Source organism: Pteropus medius, unplaced genomic scaffold, assembly GCF_902729225.1.
Source record: "Pteropus medius unplaced genomic scaffold, Ma_sr-lr_union100, whole genome shotgun sequence".
In the NCBI taxonomy this organism is placed as follows: Eukaryota; Metazoa; Chordata; class Mammalia; order Chiroptera; family Pteropodidae; genus Pteropus; species Pteropus medius.
In genome coordinates, this window is record NW_024350319.1 from 5,004,139 (window position 1) to 5,031,632 (window position 27,494).

The window sequence follows — 27,494 nt, forward strand, 5'->3', positions numbered from 1 at the left end:
ACAACATTGTTAAATGAAATGTTTATTTATAAACAATAAAATACTAGTAGAGATATTCATACTTCTTAAAATGTAAAAAAACATTTTTCAAGCACCAGACAAAGTCTAACATATGTTTATTATTGAGTGTGGTGTTTTGGGGAAGGATTTGGTTATTGGTGAGGCGAGAAACATACCAAGGCATCAAGAATTACATCAGAAACTCAAGTTCCCATTACTTCCCAATCTTAAACTATAATACCAGATTCCACTAGTCCTTTTTTCTTATTCTTGGGGTAAAGGGACAGCTCCATGTGTACTTTTTGCATTCTAATATCTTTTATTCAGATTATAGTGTATATATTATTCTGACTCTGAGATGATTTATTTCCATTCTAACAAATAAAATACATGGATACTGTTTTGTTTTGAAACATTGAAAAAGTGCATCACTTAAATATATGGGATAAAAATAGTCTCATCAGAACCAGATTAATATCATGCCACCACAGCCTAATATTCTATATAAAGTTCATTTTTGGCTGAAATTATGAGTGAAATCTGACATTAAAAATAGCCAAAATTTACTTTTATTCCTAATACGAGTTATTAGAAAGAATACAAATTATAAAATCTGGGTTCTGATGCCTACAAATCACATAAACTTATGTACCTCAGGGATTTCATCTAAAAAATACACTAAATCTTCCTTAAACTCTGAATAATTCGATGAAGCTAGAAAAAGGCATACAGTAAATTAAGTTTGACTGTTACAAACCTAGAAATATTCTTATTAAAAAAATTTAATGTAGAAATTAACATAAGGATTACAGTTTTTAATTATGGGAATATTGATATATATATATTGAATATTATTGAATGAAGCAAGATAAAATACATATTTCGGAAATCACATAAAGATTACATTTACTATATGCTAATTTTCCTCACTCACCAGAATGTAAACATCAAGAAGGCAGGGACTTTTACTTTTACTGTCTTTCGTCCCCCAAAAAACATGTGGCACACAACAAGCACTGATTAATATTTGGTGGCTGGATTGATGGATGGTATTGAAGGCTTTCCTGAAGCTTAAATTAATGCTAAATTTAAGCCAAAACTCCTAAAGAATCTTTTAATAGTCTCTTGTTCCCAGTTTTCTGATATAGCTAAGAGGATAAATATGTACAAATATGAGAGTTTACTGTTTATAAAGATCATTTAAGACAAAGTTTAAATATTTAAGAATGAAATAGCATACATGAGTATTACTTTATCAATAGTGACTGTTGACTGCAGAAATAACCCCACTGTTCAGAAATTCAAGAGTCTGCTAAAAATTTAGGCTAAAATCCAATCTCCCTATATAACAACTTTAAAAACATTATCACAGTGCATAATGAGTTTAACCACACCCTCTTGTATGAAGTATTTGCATATCCTGTACACTTAATTTAAATCAAACAGAATTTGAACTTTCATTGGGCACTTTATATATTTGACAAAACGTGAACATCGAACCATGTAATTACAGAAAACCAAAAAATTTTAGCAACTAGGAAATCCATTTTCCTTCAAAACATATTTCTTATTAAATGTTAATAAACAGCTCCATATTTCTAATAGACACAGAAAATACAAGTAATTTTTCTTACCTAGTTTTACAGGAAAACCTGGAGGAAGCTTCATCTGAACAAATTCTCTAAGCTTGTTAAAGTGCTTGAAGGGAGCTATTACTTCCAAAACATTCAATAATCTTAAAAATAGAAGGAGAAAAAAATGTTTTCATTCTTCAAATGGATTTGTGTCCTTCAAAATGACTATTACTGACTTCTAGATATTAAAGATGAGGAAAAGATACTTCATTCTTCCGCCTGAATTTTTTGCTTTTATTATTCTTTTTACCATGTCAAGGTTTATAACTTTTACATCTTATTGTGCAGCCATAATTTCCACAGTTGTTTGATTTTAGGTCTATATTTAAATGGATTCAAGGCTTACACCTATCTTCTTCCTGAAGTTTACATATTCCCAAGTTCTTTAATTTAGACTCAATGGGTGGCTGAATTTTACTGTTATTTGTGTGTGTGTGTGCAAAGGGCTCTTATGTATTTAATATTCCTTGATTTCTTGCAGATTTGACAAATGAGTGTTTCTTTTTCTGCATATTTAAAGGGAAATTTAGCCGGCATAAAATTTCCATTTATATTTCTTTCCCTCTGAAATACAATTTCATAATGTCTACTAGCCTTCAGTATTATACTAGTCATTATGCTGATAACTTCTCCTTTCATCTTTCAGTTGGATGAATTTCATTTTCAAGTGGTAGCATTTTTCTTTCTAAAAGGGCCCATGGCTGTTTTATTGAAATTCTTCTTTGCCTGTTACAATTGCCTTGATATGTAAATGACATTTTAGCTAGAAATACTATCAGATCATATTTTCTTTGCCTCTGAAATGTTAAGATGCGAAAAAATGTAAGGCCAGGCTGTTTTTTACCTCTTTTCTACCTGAATACCTTTAGACTTCTATATTAACGATTGATGTCAAATAGCTTAATCAAGATATTATTGTTACTAATCATTCTCATCACTTTTTCTTGGAGCCTAATGTTATGCTATAGATCCAATTCTTCCTTACAGAGAAATTCTCTTCTACATATTTAGAATACTACATTGGTTACATTTTGGAGGCTTTCTATATAAGTAAACACCAATGATCCTTATGTTGAACCATCATTCTCTCCATAAACACTACTTCACTTCTCTTGACTACTTTAACCTCTTCTTTCACTGCATTTACTATAAGCTACCAAACTTTAATTTTCTGCCACATGTCTCTCTGTTCATTGTTGTTTCTAATGTATTTGCTTTGCAATAGTGTTATTTAGTGCTTATTTCCTTAGCTTTACAATCTCCTTTTCATTTCATTCTGTTGTCTTATCATCTCATCTTAGATTAATTCAGTTTATTCATTTCATTTTTCCAATGTTTTTCTATAGCATTTACATGGAATTTTCTGTTCTTTGACTTATGTTTTACTCTGGAATGGACTGTTTGGCTTTTACATGCTATGTTCCTTATTTTACTTTTTTTTTAGGGGAAATAGTTATAAATGCCACATTTATAAGTTCTAATATACCCATTTTTTTCACATATTAATGTCTCTGAAACTGGGATAACTCGTAAAATTGACAGCATCTTATAATCAGCCTCATTTCCCTTATTTATTAGAATATAAAACTGGTGCATCTTTGAGTCAATTTGGTCCAAGATAGGATGAATTGTGCAGATCTGTATGTATGGCTAACTCCCTTCCCACATCTGGGAACTATCTCTCTCTCTTCTTCTCTGATCAATAGCTTGAGGGCTATATAACACATTCTATCTACTCTTCTAAAGTTTGGCTGTTGGGGAATGTGAGACATGTACAGACTTTGTAGAAAAATGGAGGTCATGCTCTCTTCTATGAAAAATTTTGTTTTAATGTATTAGGCTAGATTAGTAGGCAAGGAACAATGAAGGGAAAATAGCCTGGGGCTCCCATTCATCCCCTACTTTAGTGAGGAGCCTGAAGCTATAGTTCTGTCAGAGTCAGCTCTAACTACCCACCTCCTGTTCTACCTATCTCTCCAAACTGAATTTTTTAAATGAGAATTTGCTAAGTACAGGTTTGAAAGATGTCCACTGCAATACTGTTTATAATGGGGACAAACTACAATCAAAATGTTTATCAGCAGGGGGATGATAAAATAAATGATAATACAATACCACAAAATACCAAGGAAAGAAGAAAAAGATAGATTAAAAAGCAATTATTGCTAAGAACTACCAGATACACTCACTTTTAAAAGGAAAAAAAAAAAGGAACTCACAGAACAAAAAGTAGACTACAGCATTTTTATAAAAAAGCCAAAACACAGAGAAAAATTTACATAAAAATACACCAGTTATTCACCTACTATCTATTGGTAAAGTGAAATTGTTATTTCTATTCTATAAAATCCCATGCTGTTTAATCTTTTATAATATGTATTCATGTATTATTTTTATAATTAAAATAACTGTTCAAACATTGATCTAGTTCTGGTTAAAGTAATAAAAATGTTAATATTTGGTGAACTAGAAAATATCTAGAAGGGTGCACACAGTATCAAATCAATGGCTACTTGCTTTTGCATTTCAAAGGCCTCAAATGCACTACTCAGATGCAAATATTATTACAACCTTTAGAGTTTAATAGCTTTCTTCATAATTTGTATAGTTAGTAACAAACTTACAACTCAATTCTCAAAGGAAATTCCTGGCTCATGGCTATCGTGGCTTTAAATGTTTTCTTACTCTCTTTGCACACCAGTTCTCTACCCAGATGAGGAGCTCTAAAATGGAAAAAAGAAAAATATTAGAAAACTTTTGCCACATGCTATCATCTCCCTAAGAAGAATCTGTCATCTTCCAATGACATTAATATTTTAATTTTTCTTTCAATATTTCTCTGAATATAGAAATAAAATTATGCTAAAAGGAAATGAGATATGTATAAGAAATAAGGTAAGGGTAACAACAAAAAGAAAATAGCAATGTATAAAAGTTCAGAAGAAATAACCAAAACTTGAAAAATTTCATATTGAATATAAGTTTAATAATCACATTTTAGGCATAAAGGAAATCACTAAAAATAACTTTAAAATATCACTGTATATGTTTAAAATCACTAATTTAATTCAATCTCTTTTACTATCTACAGTTCTCAGCCCTGACCAATAAGAAAGGATGTGAGGAATAAAGAATTTCACATTAACTATAGAATATTGTAAGATGAAAACATTTTGGAGACGTTAGAAAGTATAATAAACCTTTCGATACAAAAATAATCATTACAACTTCTTCCTAAGCATGGAGGTAGGTAATATTTTATTCTCTGCCAAAATTAAATAATTTTTTACAAAGGATTTTACTTTCTTTCACATGGCTGTCCAGAAAAAAGTTTTATTTATTGACTTACTCAAAATATTTATCATTCATCATTCTCTTATTCAATAATATTTAGTGAATGCAAACTATATGCTAGGTACTCTACTAAATATTAGGAAGATAATATTAAGCAAATGCCTGTGTCAGACTATGGTAAGTAGTAGTCTGACACAGGCTAAAACAAAAGGGTACTGATAGGAATTTGGAAAGTCAAAAAGTATATAAATAGTGAATGGCCTTATACACCATGCTAAAGACTCAGAATAATAACAGAATATAAAAGTTCGTCATAAAATGGAAAAATTTAAATAAGAAACTGTACTGGGCAATTCCTCACATTATATTTCCTTAGAACAATGGCCGTAGGTTTTTTGGTATGTGTAAATAGGCAGCAGGGATGTAAAATGAAGGTTCTATAACTTATTCAAAAAGTGTACATAATTGGGGATACTTGTCCCTCATCATGCCTTATCTATATTTTTAAAAGTTAAAAGAACTGCTTCAGATAAAACTACTACTAATTCTAAAACAATTTTACACCTAAATATTCACGTTTTTACAAATTGTTATTTTTTTAAAAACTAACGAATATATAAACAAAATAAGACAAAAACCCACTTACTTTCCATTTTCAGCAGATATATATTCTTCCCATGTAATAGTGTTCTGAGGAGGAGGAGTAAGAGACTGTCTTCGTATCGGCTGCCAAAAAATTAAAAAGAAAGAGAGAAAGAGGGAGAGACAGAGACAGAAACAGAGAGAGACATAGAGAAAGGGATACAGAGGGAGGGAGGAAGAAAAAATGTCTTACTTTTAAAAATACTTTTAAAAACAAAATAAACTTTAAACTACTGAACTACTTAATCTCTTCAATACAATGCTTTAAGAGATTTATTTCTGAGATAGTTCGATGGTGATTTAAGTTCTATCAGTAATATTATCAATTTTTTTCTAAATCTCAGGTAAGAAGATAAGTATCAAAGTAATAAAATCCATTCACTCAATGTTTTAAACATCTAAAATGTTACTAGCATCATGCTAGATGGTGAACATGGGAACTACAAACTTTAAGGAGTTTACAATTTAGAGTTGGAAAGAAAAAAACAGACATAAACAGTTAATCAGAAATACAAAATATTATGATTAAAGTCCAAATGAGCTTACAAAAAAGTAGCATAGGACTTCAGAAAAGAGATGGATAATAAATTCAGCAAAGGGGGTTGGGGCTCAAATTTAAATGAAAGTAAAACAAAAAGAGTATTTAGACAGGGAGAATTCATGATGAAAAACACAAGTAAACAGATTGATTTGAACTAGGGAGGAAAATTCAAAAAGGGAATCAACAACAATGGTAAAAGATCATGTCAGATTTTAAAATTTACACCTTGTCTTTGTTAAATATGAATTTGAATCATTATAGGATGAACTGGCAATACGAAACTAGGCAGTGGCAATAGAAACTGACATCTGCTAAGGAAAAATTAATAAGACAAACTGTGGAACAATAGGATAATACATGAAAACTGATGTAACAAGATAAATAGTAACACTAGAAGAGGGTCCCATTCTGAGTACAGTTTTGGATATAAAGAGTCTAAGATGTTAGCGGAATATTAGAGTTGTAAAATCAAGAATTCTGAAGACATAAAATTCAGTTGGAATCCCAGCTCCACTACCTGGCAATGGTGAATTTAGGCAAGTTACTCTCTATAATGTCAATTTAACTCACCTGGAAAATGGGAGTATGAACACCTACCTCACAGTTAAGAATTCAAGGAGCTAATGTATGAAAAGAACATACTACCTGGCACAGAATAAAGGACTCAGGAAATAACAGGAACTATTAGACAATGGGAAATTCCCGGAGGGCAGTTACAAAAAGAAAAAGAAATTGGAGTTAAGAGATAAAGATTTAGGAATTCTCTGACTAGATGAAAAATAAGAAAATAAAGGGCTGATGACTGATCTTAACAACCACATACATTGGGAGGGGGCAAGAAAGAGGACAGAAAAGAGGCCGAAAGAAAAGATTGTTTCAATATCATAATACAGAGACTTTAAAGAGAAAAAGCCTGAAAAAAGACTACAGATTCTGTTTTTGTTGGTTAGAAGTCATTGATGATGTTTGAGTAGCAACAGAAGGATGTGAGAAGAAAACATACAGCTTTTGAGCATCAACCAATATGAAAGAGGACATTTCATCCTTGAGTGGCTTACAGAGACACATAGAAAGTAGATCATTATAATCCAGAGCAATGGGGACTATGATATAGGGATCTAGATGATAGCTTAAAAGCAGAGAAGGAGTTTCTGATTCTGACTGGGGTAGCCAAAAAGATGTGCCAATAATGGTGGTTCTTGAGTGGAGAGGTCTAAAGGACCAGTTTAAGGAGACTAAGGAAAGGACAATGGTGAGAAAAAGCATGCTGTGCTGGGAAACTGCAAGTGCAGTGTCCTGTTAGTATAAGCAGACTACATCAAGAGAAATTAGTAAAATATAAGAGTAAATGGGCAAGACAAAGAAGAAAGTAGTTTGAAAGGGTTTTATGCAATAGATTGTATTTTACTCAGGAAACAATAGACAAATATTTTGAGCAATATATGTAGTTTTTAAAACACAAACTTTGGAGCCAGACTGATCAAATTCTGGCTTTGCCAATTACTAGCTGACTTCAGACAAATTATTCAAGTTCTTATGTCTCAGTTTAGTCAATTATATAAACCTCACAGGGTTGTTGTGAGGATAAAAATGGTTTGTTAACTATAGAGTGCTTAAAACAGCACCTGATACATAGTAAGTACTCTGTACATGTTATTTCTAGAGCATAGGCAATTACATAGTTCAATCTATTTCAAGGAAATCACTATGGCAGCGGTATGTTAAGTTAGGAAGCTATCTTCGTAATCCAAATGAGAAATGATAAGGGCAGGATGTTTCAAAATGGAAGGAGAGAAATAGATTCAAGAGGTCTTTAGGATTTTGTGATTGATGAGACATAGGAGTAAGGAAAGCTAAGAAATCTAAAAACAAATTTCAGGTTGCTGGTTTGGGTAATAGTAGTTGATAATGGTGCAACCACTCAAGACAGAGAAGACTGGAATAAAAAAAAAAGAAATTGTTTAATCAAATTTACCAAATTTTGTGACAATAATGGATGGACCTAGAGGGTTATTATGATAAGTGAAATAAGTCAGACAGAAAAAGACAAATAACATATAGTTTCACTCGTATGTGGAATCTAAAAGACAAACAAACAAAACAGACAAATTCAGATACAGAGAACGAACTGATGGTCACCAGACAGGAGGATAGTGAAAAAGGCAAAAGGAATTAAAAAATTGCCAGTTATAAAAATAGTCATAAGATGTAAAGTACAGCATAGGGAATATAGTCAATAATATTATAACTGTGTGTGGTGTCATGTGGGTCCTAGACTTATCGGGGCAGGCACTTAGTAAAATATAAAAATACCTAATCACTATGTTGTACACCTAAAACTAATATAATATTGTATGTAAACTGTAACTGAAAAACAAATTAAAAAAAAAATTAAACATACCAAATTTAGATACCTATGTTTATCCAAGTGGAGTTGGCAAAAGCAATATGGATCTGGTGATCAGGAGAAAGGTCAGAACTGAAGGTATATATTGGGCGAGTACTAATGTTTATGTGGTAACTGAAGCATCAGGTATGTATCCACTGATAAGATGTTAAAGGCTACTAGCTGTCTACTAGATATCTATCTTCTTGTTCCCTGTTGTAAAAAAGAACTTCCCTTCCAAATTTTTGGGTGGATACATAACTTACTAGTTAATGAAAAACTAGCCACCCATTGCAGCTAGCTAAGTGTTACCATGTGGCTAAGTTCTAACCAATGGGATATGTGCAACTTCTAACAGGGTTTTCAAACAGAACAGGCATGTCTGCTCTTTCCTAAATACTGCTAAGAATTACTACTCCTAATTGTTGGAATACTAAACAGGTAATAAACCATCTTATACCATGTAGATGAGGACCACATCTTAGGAATGGTAGAGAAATAAGACAAAAAGGCTAGGTCTAAGATTAACCCACAGAGCAAAGAAACCTCACAAACTCAGATTTTTACATGAAAAAAATAAACTTCTATCTTGTTTAAGTTATTATTATTTTAGAATCTCTTATAATCAGCCAAATTTAAGACATAAAATGGGATATTACACATAATACTATGGCATGTGACAATACTATGGCATTCTACTGTAAGTACAATGACAAGCATATCATATCCTATGTCTTCTGGTGATCGAGATATCAGTAAACACTAGGAGGCTTCTGAAAAACAAAGTCTGGTGAAGCTCCACTTTATCCCAAAACCACAAGAAAAATGAGAAGTGCAAAGAGTATCTGGCAAAGAGTATCACACTAAACTGGTATGATCACAATTTTAACTTAAATATTTAGTGGGGATTCTTAAACACTTTATCTTCTGTATTTATTTAACCAAATTATGGCTGATTCACGCAATACATGAGCTTTCTAAACATTAAGATATTTAAACATTAAATTATGGCACATTAAAATATGGCACTCACGGTATTACCATGAATTAGTTGGAAACTGGCATAATAGTCTGAAAATCTGTCTATCCCTAAAACATAATCTGGCACAATATCACAGGGGAGAGACTAAACATTCAAAGAATTTAAGCCTCCTCATGGAAGCTTTTAATCTTTTTTGCAACTGTGATTTACATTTTACACCACCACCCAGCACTCAGACATATGCATATTTACATAACACATACACCCTGAAACTATTGTTTCATAAAGTAATAATGATCCATACTGTGTGTGACGTGCTCTGGTTTTTCTCTATTACCTAATTATTTAGAATCTATTTTTTTTTAAAAAAAAAAAAGGTGGTCACAGCTCACTAAATTGATTTCATAAGCTAGTAAGGGGTCACTCTCCTGCAATTTGAAAACACCGCTTTAAAATTTAGAAAATGTTAACATTTGGGGAATCTTCATGAAGGATATCCAGAAAGTCTTTGTACTATTGTAGAACTTTTTGTAACTCTAAAATTGTTAAAATTGCGATCTTGCTCCACAGAAAGTCATCAGTTTGGCTCAAATAAGTTCATTAAATAAATAAACAACTAAATAAGTAAATTTGTCAAAATAAAAAATAAATTTAAGAACTCGTCCAATTCATCTTATTAAGGAATAAGACTGTAGAGGCAGTTAACATTTTCATATACCTTTGTATTTCCTAATCCCCCCATCTCCATTTCCCTACAGTCGCATAATTCTTTGCATATAGTATGCTTTCATTAAACACATGCCTAATAAATATTTATGGGAAGGTATAGGCTAGAAATGACTCATAAAGTAAGTGGACCTTTAGCTGAGGTGATTTCGAAAGCAGCAGATGATTTCAGAATACATGCAAAGGGACATGTATTAAAAATTAACATTGGTTTTCATGCTTATAAAATGATTTAATCTATTTGTTAGCAAAGACTCAAAGACCAAGAATAGAACAGCTTCACAAAAAAATCACCAAAGGCTATATCAAAGAAAAACAAAAGGTGTATATAGTAAATAAAATTTGAGTGTACTTATATAAACTCACTGGATGACAGGAATGAACTCTGCCCCTTCTTTAGAACCTTATAAATTAGAAGTGCAAATTATACCTCAAAATTCTGTTCCATTATGTTTCCACCTTTACTCAAACTCTCCATAATGGCCTTATTTCGAAGAATATCTTCTTCACTGAGATGTTCTCTTCTTTTTCTTGATTCTAAAACAAGTCCATTCACCAGATAAAAATCTGCCAAAAAGTTTCCTACTCTTTCCTAAAACAAAATTAAATATTTCAAAATAATAGGAAATTAAAGTTGCCTTAGATTAAAAGTTTTAAAGTAATATACATATACATGTTTTCACATAAACATGTAACATTAAGATGAAAACAAATATCCCTTTGGTATTTGAAATTATCAAATTATCTTATGCTATTAAGTTAAAAAAATATATGAAATTACACATTTCAAATTTGTAAAGAAAAATTTAAAACACACAAGATGTATGGAAGTTAATCTGCAAATGAATTAAATCTAAATAAAAATACCACATAGTATTCCTTTAGAATCTACTCCCAAGTAGCATAAAGCTATCTGAAAACTTTACTTAGCTGACAAATATCAGAGTAACAAGGAGGGGTCAGGGATAATTACTGTTCCCATTTTATAGATAGAAAAGAAAGTGGAATAAAAAGAAATAGTCCAAGTCACATAGAAATCTCTAGTACAACTAGAATTAATTACCTGCTCCAATATTCTATTCTATAACAGGATCAAACTTCAAGTTACAATTGCTTGCTGCTTTCAACAAAGAGAGAATGACAGAGTAGTCTTGCTCTCCAATACAATTAAGTGTTTGCATTATGGATTGGAGACAGGAAAATTCAAGAGGTATAAAGGACATCAAAAAAAGAGTTATGGTTTCCTTTCAATGAAGTTGTCCTTCAACATTAACCTTTATCTTTTCAGACTCACAGGTGATCGGAGTCTGAAATACCTTACTTCAAAAATATGACCAATAAATTAACTGAAAACAAGATTCCCATTTCTACCTGCGTGCAAATCACTTGGTCTCCATCTTACTGATATTTTCTGGCATTTGAATCTATGTGTTTAGAGTTATTTTCACGTCCACCCTGCTTTCGGTGGCCTCCTTACCAGCCACCAGAAAGCAAAGCACTTTGCACTTGTTTTTACCTACAAAATGGGAACCATAGCATTACTGACTCCCTCCTTACCTGTCAAAGTTTTAAGAAGATCACCTAGATGCTGTTCAAGAGATTTGAGCTGCTTAGCAGTAGCACTAGATGAATAGCAGCTTCAATTTTTATCTTCTCTTGAAATGATCCTTCTAATGCTGTCCAGAAGAACAGAGTACAAACAAATAACACTTCAAGTCAACAAATGGATTGCAGTGTAGGATCTCACAACTGGGAATCCTTTAATGCTATTTGTTGCCAAATAGGCTTAGAGAGAAAAGCTGATGAGCCTAGATCTCATAGTGAGGAGTTTTCTGTGGTTGGGAAATACTAGGGTGATAATTATCAGTTTTTGAAATCTTATAATGAAAAAGCATTTACTAAAAGTAAATCATTACAACAATAAAAATTTTAAGTGTATATTCCCTATAATCCAGCCATTCTATTTCTTGTTATCTACAACAGATGCTGCAAAAGAACGTAAAATGATAAACGCAACATCATTTATAATGGCAGAGAACTGGACATAAATGTGTGTCCATTCATCTAAATGTCCAAAAATAAGAGTCTGGATAAATTACAATATATTCATACTATGGAATATTGTGCCATTGTTGAAAAGAATGAAGTAGCACTGCTAATAAGAAAAAGCTTCTAAGGCATACTAAAAACAGTTGCAAAATAGATATAACACTTTATAAACAAATATCAATAACTAAAGTTACATATTACTATGGATACATATGAAAGAAATTTTGTTTCTTAGAGATCCCTGACTAATACAGGCTGCTTTTGTTTTTCCAATGAGAATATATTCATTTCTACTGTGTGAAATAAAAGAAAAACTAATTTTAAAACCAGTAAATCCTGGCCCTTACCTGATGTGGTTACTCATTCTTGACTTTAAAATTTTATAAAATGCTTTTTTTGTATGTCTAAAATTTTTTTGAATATATTTTGAACAGATGTATAATCTCTGGCTGTCAGATGAAATGGTAATTATGTAAAAAATTTACAATTCACTAAGTGGAAACCTCCACCAAGATTTAAGTTAATGACAGTCTTGTATAAATGTAAGCATATTTAATTTTAGTCACATATATGGAATAGTGAGAAACAGATACTGGATAAGTAAACAGTTTAGAAGTCTAAAAGTAGAAAGAAAAAGGTCCAAAGAAATGAATTCAAAAGTGTATCCTTCTTTGTGATCTTCCTGAGGAATAAAGCATTGGAAATGTAATGGAACCATGTAAAGACACCGTTCCTTGTAAAATAATAACAAGGCAGCTGAAAACAAGGATCTTTCCCAACACAGAATTCAAATGAGCTAAATGTTCTCTCCTGGCTTCTGCAATAATATTTTCCAACTTTATAACCAACCATTATAATCACCTATCTGGATTCAAGGAAGAAAGAAAAAACTATTTGAAGACAATTCAGTAAGCTACTTGTTCTTACATTTCCATCACATTATTATAGCAATAATAAATACTAAACAATTTTTAAAGTTTAAAAATCTAGATCTGCACATACTGTTTTATCTTCCCGAAAAAGCCATCCTGTTTGGGCACGTGTGAAAGAAATTGATTTAGTTGATAAAGTTGCAGAGTAAATATCACTACTCATTAAAATGTCAACCTCTTCTTCTGTTTCCATCTCTGATTCCTGGGGTGGGAGCAAAAATTAAATATGAGAATCTAGGTTTTCAAAGGTTATTACTATGACATATGAAAATAACAAAATGTTATGAATTTCAAAAAACAAAAAGAACAGATTCTAAAAAATGTGGTGTTATACTTATTTTAAAAACAATTACAGAACTTTAAACTACATACATCTAAAGAAGTCAGAATTATGACAAATTATGAATATATTAATAGTACTCTTACACTGTTACAGATACGCTATGGAAACGATACTAGATTACGCTATGGAAACTATACTAGATTACCCACTGCAGAAACAAAGAGTACGTAGAGCAAATTAAAAGATTACTTAAAGAATTAAATTGACAGGTCTGAGACAAAATGCCCATATGAAGGTTTTGTTTTCTTTAAGTATAGATGAATCTTGCTTTAGTTCTTTTTTAATCCAAATACCCACCACTATCATTTGAGCCTTTCTTTGCATATTCTCCAGGGCTGGCATATAATAATTGATCAATAATTATTTTTTAAATGAGAAAAAAAAGAAAGGTTTGTGTTTGCTTCAGGGACAGAAGACTAAGTGATCAGGTAGAGAAGTGTAAGTGAATAGGTGTAAGAAGAGGTTCTATTCTTTAACAGGACAAAAGTGATTCTCTGACATTTAGGACCACAGTGTCTAAAGAGAAAAAAATAGGGGAGGAAAAAAAAGACAGAATCTAGAGATTTGTCTGGGAATGAGAACTGTCCACAGGGCTTATAATGGCTTGAGTATCATCTATTCCCCATACTTTCTGATTTCTACATTCCTAAGAGGCCCATTTTCTATTCTTCACCACCAAACTTCACCCAGATATAGTCCATTTCTTAATCTATCAGACTTTGGGAAACAAACAAACAAACAAACAAACAGTAATATCTTGAGACTCAGAAAGCACCATTTCCTTCACCCTTACAAGCAAGGAATGGAAAATCTTGACATTAATGCTAAGGTGAAAATGTAGTCCTGGTAACCCAAACTAATTCTGAACACAATTTTCTAAAGAAAAATTTGGGCTGGCACAGATTGTACAGAACTATTAGACAATATACTTCAAATATATTACAAATCAATTAGGATTTTATATAGTAGCTTGGGAAGGACACTACATATAATGCTATATATGAAGAAATTTGCCTTAAGTTTCAAACCTATTTTCAAATAAACTTTTGGAACAGAACTCTTCTACAAATCATAGACGAACCATCTCCTAACTGCATGAATGAAAAAGACCTGTTGTTAATTATATCCATTCAACAAATATTCATTGAATAGTTATTATTTATGCATATTAGAATAAACAAGTATTCCCTTCCTTGCCTTGAGGATTACTACTCAAAATCTAGTTTTTTCATAATTTTTTAGGCATAGAATATACACACATATACCCTAAATATCAATCCTTTAACATCAGCTAATACAATACTAGACTTAATCTCTGGCTTCTCTCTCAGGACCATATTTTCAATTTATCCATTGCCTAGTTAGCTATTCTGTTATCATTTAATATGCAAGAAATTAAATTATTTAATGTATGAGAGTCCAGAATAAAGGTTGGTAAATTATGGCCAGGAGGTCAAATCCAGGCCACCATCTGTTTTCCTAAGTTTTACTGTAATATAGTTATAATCATTTTGTACATATTATCTATGGCTGCTTTTATGCTTTTAATAATAGCAGAATTGAGTAGTTGTCACAGAGACCATATGGCCTGCAAATATATGTATGTATCAAAATATTTACTATCTCTACTTTTACAGAAAGAGTTCACAAAACTCTAACCTAGGATGTACTGATGTTGTATTAGGTACCAAAGAATGTAACTAAAAGAACTCCATACCCTTGAGGAGTATGTTTATATGATTTCCTCTAGGAAATAGGCTTATAAATCATCAGCCTATGGGATTTCCTCTAGAAAATCATATAAACAAATAAAGCAGTAGAAGCTCCATGGTACTAGATTTAGTGGAAGCATAATGAAAATAATAGTCACCTGGCAGGGGAGGAAGTGACACTAAGCAGGTGCCCTACAGGTGTGAGGGTGCAAGAATAGCATTCCAGGAAGTGAAAACAATGTGAACAAAAGACTGAAGAGCTAAGTAGCCTGGCACATCTGAAAAATTGCAAAGAACTTAGTATTAGGGTATCTAAGATAGCAAGTTAAGTAAAAGGCTGGAAAAGTATGCAAAAGCCAGGTCACAGAAGGAACCATGTCACGCTAAAAAATTTGGGTTTCACTCTTTAAGCAACAAAGAACTTTTAAAATGTCTTCAATTAAGGCAGGTTTCATAAATTTGTTTTCAATGTTCAATCTATCTCCAATTGTGATAATTAAGAAACAGGTAAGAAGGAGTCCAGGAAGATCATTTATGAGACTTGAGATAGTACAGTTGAAAGAAATGAATATATAAATTATGGCATTAACAATATGAATATAAAAAGAATACTTATAAGACATTAGAGAGACAGAAATGACCACACATGTTCTCTAGTTAGGAACATGGAGTACAAGAAAAGACATCAAAAATAACTCCCAGTTTTCTGGCTGAAGAGCGAATGATGTCATTCACCAAAAGAAAATGAGAGGAAGGGAAGATTTGGAGGGAAAATAATGAGTTTAGTTTTAGACAAGCTAAATTTTGAAGTGAGACATACATGATACCTACTAGGCATTTAAATAGGTCTCCATTCAGAAGATCTATCTGGGATACAAATACATGCTTATAAATCATCAGCCTATGGGATGTAGTTAGAGTTGTGAGAACAGAAGAGATTATTCTGCAAGTTTATAAAAATGAGAACCACATCAGGGGGGTCTATCAATATTCAAGGAGTGAGTAGAGAAAAAGGAACAGGCAAAGGAAATAAGGAGGAAAGAGTGGAAAAGAACAATTGACCAAAGTCAACAAATAACAAGGAAATGAAAATCTTAAGAACTGAATTATCAACAATAGCAAATACTTCAGAGAAGTCTAATAAAGAGAGGGTTGAAACACGTACACTGATTTTAGCAATGGACTCAAAATGAATGTTATCCAAAACTCCAAACCTATTTCCTTTTCCAAATGCCCCATTTCCATCAGGGCACCACCTTCATTCTGCTCTTCAAGACAGAATCACTATACACACTCTTATATCTTTCCAATTCTTAATTTGCTGCACTCAACTTATTAGCAAGTCCTCTTATTTCATTCTTGGAAATATAAATCATAATTCCTCTCTTAATTATTCACTATACCATCCTAGTCAAGATCTTCATCCCTTCTCAACTGTAAAATTAAAAATTTCTCACATAAATCTTCTGCCTCCAATCTTTTCCTTTTCTAATTCGTCTTACATACTAGCTATGATCTTGGAGATGTCATTTAATATCCATAACCCTCAATTTTCTCATCTGTAAAATGGAAATAATAAAACTATTTACTTTGACAGGTTATTTTAAGGATTTAATGAGAAGCACTATAAAGTACTTATAGTTCCAATATGCTGGCAATTAGTGCTCAATATATAATAGTAATTAAAATATACTATTAATACAGTAATACTATTCATACCAGCTAGCATTGTCTAGCATTTATTGGGTTCTTGATAAATGTTTAAGAAAAGGAGAGAGGGAAAGAGGGAAAATGAAAGAAATACAAAAGCTTAATTCACTTAAATTACTTTTGGATCATTTCAATATCTTGTTTAAGAATCTACAACTCTCTGTTGCCAACTACAGCAGATCCTAAGATCTGATTGCAGTGCTGATTTCTCTTATTGAATATGGTAACATGGTTTCAAAGCCTTCCATAAACCATGTTACCATATTCAATAAGAGAAATCAGCACTGCAATCAGATCTCTTTTCTGTTTCCCAAAAAGACCATTATTATTCCCACTTCTCTAATTTTACTCACCTGTGGGCTCCACAAGGAATACCTTTTCTTCTCTTCCAATCTAAATTTCCACTGCTCAGTGACAGGACACTATTTTTCAATAGTACATGTACAAGGTAACTAAGGTCTCGCTAATGGACATAGAAGGATGTTCTAATCTAAGAGATGTTGAAGAAGTCGCCACAAGATGTGGTGAATGACAATATGGGGAAATGAACTGGTGAAAAGTAAAAAATAAAATAAAAAGCAACAGTGGCAATATGCTGACTTACAAAACGTTTGTAGGGCTATCAATGAATAGAGATACTAGAAAAACTGTCTTTGGTTTACAGCAGGGAAACGGGGCATTCATGTTGGTTGTGGAGGCAATACCAACATGAATTTATGTTGTGGCGGAAGGTAGATAATTTTGTACTCAAAGAAGGAAAAGATAGACTAAAGAAAGGAAGTCAAAGAATGAGGAAAAGTAAGAGTACAGACAGCCGAAAGAGGTGTCCAAATTAAGGAAATAGAAATGGTCAGAGACATTTTAAGGTAGCAAGATAATAAATGGTGAAAGGGCCAACACAGGTTCAACAAATGAGAACTACAAATAAGAACAAAGGAAGATAGAGTTCATTTAACTAGGAGATCATTAATGAATTGTGAGCAAAAAAAAAAAAAGCTCAATGGATTGATCAAGATGGAGACCAGATAATATATATATTTTTAAAGTTAATAGTAAGGAAGTGAAATCTTTAGGATTGAACCATCTCAATTATACCTTATGCCTTTTAAAACAACTACTCTGAGATCTGGTTGCATACAAAGACATTCTCCAAAAACCATTTAGAGTAATACTTATAAGACAACATGCTCACCTCATGGTGTATTCGCTGATAAACTTTTTGTTCATTGTCTAATACTACAAAAGATTCAGAGGGTGCCGCATCCCCATTGAAAATGAAGCTTAAATCCCCCCGTTGGCACTTCATGTCAGTAAAGTCTATGAGAGTAGTGTCAAGCCTGTGAAAGATGGGTAGATGAGAAATTCTGACAAATAAAGTTTCAAAAATATTCCACAGTAATTAAACAAGCTTTGTTTCTTCTAAACTGACACCAAGATGCTAATACCATATATTGAAGTCAAATTTAGAGATAAAAGCTAATTTAAAATATCTTATTTAAAAAAAAACACTGAAGGAATATTTCAATATATTCCATTTTACCCTATTTCAATCCAGAAAGAAAAAGACTATTTCCCCATTGCATTTCCCTAAATGCATCTTTTTTCCCTACCATTTTCCTTATTGTAGCTACTCCATAAAAGTTACTTCAACTGGGAAAGGCAGAAAAAGAAAGCAAACCTGTCTAACATTTTTTGATTCTTTTAAACCCATGTTGCTAGCTCAGTGGAGCATATAAGAAGGGTAAAGCAATGGATGTACCACACTCTTGAATCAAGGACTATGTGTCCAGTCTTGGCCTTTTGATCTATACCTATGTCTCATGCCTAACCGTCTGTTACCAAAACTTGCTTTACTCTTCCACTTGATAACCCATTTAACTTACTTCAAATTCCTGGCCTTTCTGTTTGATTTCCTAGATTCAGATTAGGATTCTCTTTTCCAACATCTGCACAGCCTGAAAATCTTAACGACTGTTCTTGTGTCAAAAGTTCACAGATTCACACACTTCTGTGTTTATTGTGCTCTCTGGTAATCAAGACTTATCATGGTCTAGCCCAATGAGTTGGTCTCAAATAAATTCCTCAAATCACTTGCTGACATTAAAGAGAATATTGTAATGGAAAAGTTCACAAGTACTCTGAAGTGCTTCAATCTTGCACATGGCTTTGTAAAAGATTACATCAGGATCTCTCTGATTGGCTGCTCAAAACATAGTCCTTAATGTGAGAAATGGGTTGACACATCTGTTAAGAGATGCTGATTATATCCAGGGAAACTCCTTTAAGTCCCTGTGAGAGATCCGCCCTGGCTACCGAGTTTCTAAGGCACTATTAGAATTCACTACTTCATCAGTTTTTCCATTTTCATCCCAGATAAAGCAAAATGAATGGGTATTCTTGGCTTCCCTACACAGAAAAAGCTGAGAAATGAAACATATCTCACATGCTGCACCAAAAGAATAACTCAGGTTACATCAGCAAAACTAGTAATTTTTAAAAAGTGAAAGTAATATTAATAATTTTACCAGGACAATAGGGATAAACCAGAGTAAATAGGGAAGATGGTTACCCTATGTATAAGGGGCTGTTTTCTGAGCCATATAAAACATACACATCTCTCAGAATAAAATCAGAAAGTGCTAAAAAAAAAAAAGCAAGTCATCAACTCCTGTAGGGGTGAACCCTGTCTGCTGCTTTATAGCTGAATTCTAGCTGCTAGTTCACTTCCAGTGGCCTGTGACTGTACTGCTATTGCCTGTACTATTAACATGTCCTGTTATTGCTTATAAATGTGGCATCAGAGAAAATAATGCTAATAAGAGTGGCTAATCTCCCATCTCTATAAGATATGGGCTACTGATAGCGTCAAAAAGAAACAGACCATTTTATATAAGTGGCCTACTTGGACTCTAAGCTTCTACACTCCACATAAAAAAAGAAATGGGCCAGAGCAGTCTTCTGCCTCCATTCCCTTCTTGTCCATCCTGGATGAGAGTGGTAGTGGGCTACAAGGGGTAAGGGTAGAAACAGTGAGAAAAGATATTCAGAGAGAGACAAAGAAAGAGACAAAGACAGACTGACATGATGACATTTAAGTTCCTAGATCTAGCCACACCTAAAATAAGTCATAGTCGATTTTTATTTCATCTGTGTTTTTATACTTTGCAACTGAAATAAGACTATCTAATACATCTTCTGCAATATCCCTGACACAACAGACTTCCTGGTAAATATCACACATGTCGCATAATGATAAAATTTATCATGATGATATTTTAATGTATTAACTAATCCTTGGCTTTAAGCTTGTGTACCCTAATATTTTAAATTTTTTGCCATGTAATGAGCCATGAAGAACAAAAAAATTATTTGAATAAATGCAAAGATTTGAATAGAAAATATTTTTTTGAGATAAAAATTGAAAAATGCCAAATAACACTGAGAAAGGAAATAGAGCTTTCTCTTGACATAGGAAAAACCTGAAATGAGGCAAAGTTTGCAATGATCATTTCAGTCAATGGTTATAGATCACCTCATAATTGTTAGTAGTAAAAATGTTTATGTTAGTATTTCTAACAAAGGTGCTCATACTTTCCAATTTCTATTTAAGAAATAATTTCTCTTTGATACCAGAGAAAATATTTTACATGATCAGATTAGTGTCATGGGTAGATACAACTAAACTTTAAAAATTTCTTTGAACATATTTTAAACCCAGTTTCATTTGAAGTGATACTTTTTAAAAAACTAATCTTAATCATATGGTTGTCATGAGACCAAAGTAAACTTTAAAGATTTCTTTGCACGTAGTTTAAAATTCAGCTTCATTTGAAGTGGTTTTAAAAAATGGATCGTCTCATGATATTTAAATTAGAAAGTTTTTATTTAATGTTAACAGATTTAAGTCAATTCTTGTTATCTTGAAAAATCTTTACCAAACATCCTAAGATCCACCTTCTCCATTAATGTGGTAAAATTCATTTGATAATGAGAGCTTTATAACCAACCTATCACATTTTTGCTTCACCCTTAGCTGCTGGTAAGCCCTAGGTTTGAGTGTCGTGCTAAATTATAGTAGCTTCTCCTTAATCTACACTTTCTGACACAACGATTCTCCATTAGGCTTTTATTCTCATGTCTCTTTTAAACATTTTATGATTTTACTTATTATCTATACTTATTATAAAATATTCATCAAATTATTTACTTCTAAAAGTCATATATAAACGTAAAACAATTCTTTAAGAAAGTTACTTTCTTCCTATTTCTAAAAGTCAAACAAAACTAAAACTAACCTTTTTTTTAAAGTAGCACATGGAAGATAATACTAGTTTCCCAAATTATCTATTACCTTTGGCAAGCACCTAATTAAATATTTTTAAATTGATGAATAATTTTTTGATGAACCCATACTATATTGCTAACAATGGGCTGCTGAATTAAAATCTATATGTTAGAAAATCCTTTCCTAGTTTCTCTAGTATACTTTCTGTATCTTTCAAGGTTTCTATAATGTCCATGAATTTTATGTACATGACCACTTTCATATTTAGAAACATCTGAGGTTATTTTTTAACAGCAAAAACCAAGAAACTTCTACCTTAATGAAATTCTATTCCTTGAGAATAATTATCCTAGAACTTACTTTCAACTAAAGGTTAACTCTTCACTAGAATTCAATATATTATATAATGAATTTCATAAAGAGTTGATTTTTAAAAATTTCTGCCTTCTCATATGGTGAAAACTAACAGGAAGTCAGAAGTCCTGGCTCAGCGATTAATTTGCAATATGCTCTTATAAAAATCACTTCATCTCTCTGAACTTTCTCATCTACAAAATGAATAGTTTACATGAGATAATCTCTCAGGACATCCAGTTCTAGACCTTTACATATCCAAATTTATATTCTGGAGATGCATAAAGATATAGACATAGAATATTTTATATGTAATTTATAAATATATTAGTATATATAAAAGTTGGCATATTTACTAGCATTATATATAGCTTATATATATCTTAATTTAAATATATTTATAAATAGCTTTAAGTAAGATAAAGCTAAAGATATAAGGAATGATAAAGTAAATTCTAAAATGAGTAAAATAAATAGGTTTCCCATCAGATCTAAACATCAATCTTAGTTTTAAAAGAAAATGGAAGAAAATTAAAATTAGCCTTAAAGAGTTCAATAGAATAGATAAAGAATTAAACTGATGAATGGATAGATACATGGATGAGTAAATAGGGGAGGGAAAGGTATAAGAGGGATAGAGAAAAAAGGACAAGAGTTAGGTCTTCCTGATATGTTCCTTATTCCTTAAAAAGCCAGGATCAGGGAGATGATCACTTAAATCTTTTTAGTATTACACCATAATCTTCACTCTGTCTTCTAGATAGTCCGTAGTTGAATAACACCTCTGTTTTAGTCAAGATTTTATGCTTTTGGTTCCTTATCGGTAGTATGTCTCAAATGAGATAAAATATTGTAAATATATCACAGCATGTTTAAGTTATAAAATACTATATCCAAATGTAAGCTATTACTACAGAAAGAAAAGCTTCCTCTAAATCACAATTTTCTGTTACTCAGAAAAAAATCAAATCACCTTACCTGATATTGATACCTTGTTTGTATATTTTACATGCGTCAGAAGGCAGAATTCGGGAAAGTAAAGGCACTGTATTTTGAAAAATAAAAGGTAAAAATTAACCACCTAAAGTTCTGAGACATGAATTTTTTTTTTATTTAGAAGAAGAGTAATGTAAACATTCTAATTCACCAAAATTGTAATAATTTCCTTTAAATAGTATATTTCCACTTAAAAATAATATATAAAGCAATTTGAGCAACTTCAATTACCTACTATTTAATTGTATTTGCTGTATAGCTCACTGAGCCCCCACATCCTACCTTCTACTCACCCACCCACCAACATACATAAGAATAGCAGAGTTGCTATGATGTTACTCTTGAGTACATATTGCAAGATATTACTACAGATAAGAAAGCAATGCCCTACAGTAACTAAACCTCCTGAATGGATAACTAGATAGACCTGAATCCTATCTGATCCTTTAAATATAACGTGATTAAATAGTAGAAAGTAATATGTATTTCTTTAAAGAGACATTTTAAAAGCTAAATAATCTGAGTTTGAATCCCAAATATGTGGCCGTGGTTACTTAAGTTCACTGCACCTCAGTTTCAAAATCTATAAAATGGAATCATACTATTCACCTATAGATTTCTACATTCCAGTGTTCCTCACATTCATATCACAAACTACATTTTCAAAAATTTGTTATTACTTATTATCTGCTATATTTTGCGGAAATATGAGTTATTCTAGGGATGAATAAATCTGCATAACAGGTTGTAATAAACAACACATACAAAAAAACTGTGAAGCTCAATATTCTTAAAATTAAGATCCTATTACATGTATATGTAAGTGTGTGTGTGTAAGATATATTACAAGTATATTTTTAAAAATTCAGTGTTTTAAAAATGGGTGATAAATCAACCTGGGTTAGAAAGAAACAAAGACTTTAGAGAAAATTAAAGACTAATTTTTTAGTTAACTTCTTTAAAAGCATCAACACTTTCTCTTTAACATTAAAGATACACTTAACATATCAATGTCTTTTTAAAATCGTGAGGTTATTTAATCCAAAATAATTTCCAGCAATGAAGATAGTTTTCTAGACATTTTATTGTACAAAAATAAGAAAAGTTTACTGCTCAGAGAGAATGGATTGTCAACTAAGAGTTACCCTAGTCAAAGAATATAAAAAATCATTTTCTGATAAAATTTTTCCTTATATGAAACAACAGAAGTTGAGAAGAGCAATTAATAGGATAAATTTATGTAAATGACCAAAGCTCTTCTTTCGTGCTCATTAACTGAGATCCAGATTTCCTGTCCTCAAGTATTGATGTAATATTAAAAAGATAATTAGAATAAGATAGCACTCTAAGTTAATTTATTACATCTTTTGAAGTAGTATGGTAACCTGCAAAGACAGAAGAATTTAGAATCATATCCCAATACTCACTTATCAAAAACATCAGAAAAGGATGAAGGGAATGCACAGAGAAAATAAGAAGCTTAGAAGTAATTTTACATAAACACATATTTTCAAAAATTATTTCATAAATAAATCCCAAGAAAATAATCTAATGCAGCTAATAAGAAAGCCACTTAAAAATAAAGCAAGGAGAATGGTGGAATATATTTGTAGTGACTGGAAATTTTTTTGAAGAGTATTTTAAAATGTTAAATGTTTATGTAAAATATAAAACAGGATATAAAAAAAGAAGTTTAAGGATTTAGGGTATTAAAAAAAAAAAACTAAGGAAAACAGGAAAGAAGGGATATTATCAAGCAAAAAAAATTTCCGGTATTAATGCATTCCAAAAATAGAGCAATTTGCAACTCCCAATTCTGTAATGACTTTTTCCTTTCTCAGGTAAATTGAACAATTAAGCTCTCTATATCATAATTTATTTCAGCATAATCTGAGAGTCTAACACAGCATTCTGAAGGTAGCATAATTCACTGAACTGAAAAATGAAAAGTGTCTCTAAATTTAAATTTCGGTTTTGCTATCACTTTCTCCCTGATTTTTTTTTAAACTATTTTTTTTAATTATTTTTATTTTTTTATTTTTTAGGCGAGGCAACCCTTGGTTGACCTCACAGATTGCAAGGACCTTGTCAGTTTACAATATCTTATTTTTTCTTAGGCCTACAGCATCTGGTCTTCCTAGGTAGTCTCCCATCCAAGTATTAGCCAGGCCTGACCCTGCCCTGCTTAGCTTTCAAGATCAGGCTTGTTCAGGGTAGCATGGCTGTAGACACTTTCTCCCAGATTATAATTAGCATTTCCAAGCCTAATGTTTTCCATCTATAATATGCAAATAACAATCCCTAACAAAGGACAGATATTCTGTAGATTATGAAATAAAGAAATATTAAAAAACTATTCGTTTTTCTGTTGAAACATGCTATATGCACAATTCTAAACTTGAAGTAGTGATCACAATGCTATAAATTATTTAACATTTTACAAAACATAAAGGGCTTCCTTCAAAAGCATGATTTTATTTCATTCACACCAAAACAAAAATTTGCAATAGATGGGACAGTTATTATTATCCCCACTTTAACCAAGTCTATTTTCAGCCAAACACTGAATATAAAAGTATGAGAAACAGTAGAGTGTGCATGCTCCACTACCTCTAAATTACACTTAACACTGGATCTCATTATTTCTTAGCTTCCCATTATTTCTGGGTTGCCTTTTTTTTTTTTTAATATTAGGGGTTTTGACAAGGAGAAGAAACATGCCCAAACTCAAGAATAAAGATTGATAAATCTAATAATAGAGATTATCTGGTGATTTTTAATACAAAGTATCTAAGCCAAATCTAGCTAATGAGTTTTAGTTTTCAGAATTACGTATGACATCTAACCATCAGATGCTAGTTTTGACATAAAATCCTTTATCAGCAATAAAACAGGTGCTGATTTTTTGCGTCAAAGTCAAATTCTCAAAGAAGTAATATTTTCAGCAAGTACTTTAGTGGCTGCATCATGAAATATGATTATGTAACATTTGTAATATGTTTATAACTATAAATATATGTATAATTTCAGGAGTGATTACATTCACTTCTATTTCTTCATATAACTGAAATGTCATTTTTAAAATATTTTAAAACATTTTGTTCAGTAAGATAAATTGACTATTTTAGAATTTAAACCACTAGCATTACTAAGAGAATCAGTTAAAGAACCAATACCAAGCAAGACTGGGGTCTCTACAGATGATAAAAAGGGTGAAAACATATATTCAGGCTTTAGGCTAATTTGACTTGGAGCTCTTTTATTATACAAAGCTACTATAAATCTCATTTTTTCTCAGTGGTCTAGTAACACCAGGACTTCTGAAAGATATATAAAGCATAAAGGCAAGGTAAGTCTATCGGAGTAGCCAAAACTAGCCTGATGAGCTACAGTTGTAATAATTTTGAAAGAAATGATTTTATTCAAGGATAAAACTTGAATAAAACTTAAAACTTCACATTTAGAGATTAAACACACTAGGAAAACAATCATCCATGCTGCACAAACTATGCAGCTGTTAATGAAATGAAGTACTTCCTTATGAACTAATATGGTAAGATGTCTATGGTATATTAAGTAAGAATGACAAATAATATAATAATGTAATAGTATGATTCCCTAGAAAAACAAAAACAAACAAAACTAATGCTTGGGTGTGTGTTAGTGTGTATTTATTTATGTGCACATATACACACACACTTGTAAGCATTAAAAAGGGGTTGAAAGCATTAGCATGAAACGTTAATAGTGGTTACTTTTATGATTATTTTACTTTTTACTTTTGTGATTATTTTATGACTTATTTTTATAATTACTTTGGGGGTAAATATCACTGAGTATTCATATACCTAGATATCATAAAAATTAATTCAGATGCTTTAAAAAAACACATGTAAGCTCATTATATTCAAATATATAGATAGATTACATTAAAAAAAATTTTTAAACAAAATTTAGTTGTTTTGATAATTGTTTAGTTAGTAGAAGTAAAGCTCACTGAGATCAAATTTCTTATTTGGACATGAAAATTTTCACCCTAAGTGGACTAACTCACATTTAATATAATGAAGAGAAACTTTCTGTTATCCATTTGATTATGCTAACATTTCTATGTAATAGTTATGTTTTCACACTTGCAATTATGCACATGTACATATTTTATAGTAAAACATAGCACAGTCTTACCCCAGCTTTGAAAATCCCAGTGAAGTTCTAGATAAAAGTCACCTAGCTGAGAAATGAAATATGAATAATTACTAAATGCACCAGTTAACAGCTCTTATATCTAGTTAATATTTTGTTTTAAAAAAAAATCTGTTATCATTAAAGGTCGACAAGAGAAGAAAAGAAAAATTCAATGTTTGGAGTTGGAGGAAAAAACAAGAAAAATTGTTTATTACTTAAAAATTACAATTGCACACATTACTACATTCATATACAAAAAAAATGTACTGCTATAGATTTTATAAGAACATTTTAATTACAGAGTAACATATCTGAAACTGATCCATTTAAATTTGCATCAATAAATATTCTATTTCTCATAACTAAAATAATAAGTTTTATTGCAAAAATAGTTAATAACTTTAAAAGTGTTATAAAAAATGATTTCCAATATGATTATTTGTATAGCCTCATAATAGTCCAAAAAAAAAAATCACACACTGCAATAGAAACTTTTTTTCTGTAAGGTGGTAAAACAAAAGTTTACTAAATTTGAAAACATATGCCATCATATCAGGAATATACAGAAAATTTTTATTTGACAAATTAGAAGCTATAATTGTTAAGGAAACCATTACAATCAAATATTCAAAAAATTATCTTTTGAAATATCTCATTGTATATCACTTTTCTAAAAACATAATTATCTCAATTTTAATTATCTCAAAATTATCTTTTGAAATA

At 31.3% G+C, this 27,494-nt stretch overlaps 1 protein-coding gene across 1 annotated transcript in view; it reads right to left on the reverse strand.

The window, feature by feature from the left end:
- Nucleotides 1-27,494, reverse strand: part of ANKRD13C (ankyrin repeat domain 13C) — a 71,989-nt gene that overhangs the window by 2,271 nt on the left and 42,224 nt on the right. The window contains exons 5-12 of the mRNA XM_039838563.1: nt 26,772-26,817; nt 22,569-22,635; nt 18,144-18,288; nt 13,257-13,388; nt 10,636-10,797; nt 5,575-5,654; nt 4,259-4,357; nt 1,635-1,735 (exon numbers count right to left, since the gene is read on the reverse strand). Of these exons, the coding sequence (XP_039694497.1) occupies nt 1,635-1,735; nt 4,259-4,357; nt 5,575-5,654; nt 10,636-10,797; nt 13,257-13,388; nt 18,144-18,288; nt 22,569-22,635; nt 26,772-26,817 (832 nt within the window). The remainder of the gene's footprint in view (nt 1-1,634; nt 1,736-4,258; nt 4,358-5,574; nt 5,655-10,635; nt 10,798-13,256; nt 13,389-18,143; nt 18,289-22,568; nt 22,636-26,771; nt 26,818-27,494) is intronic.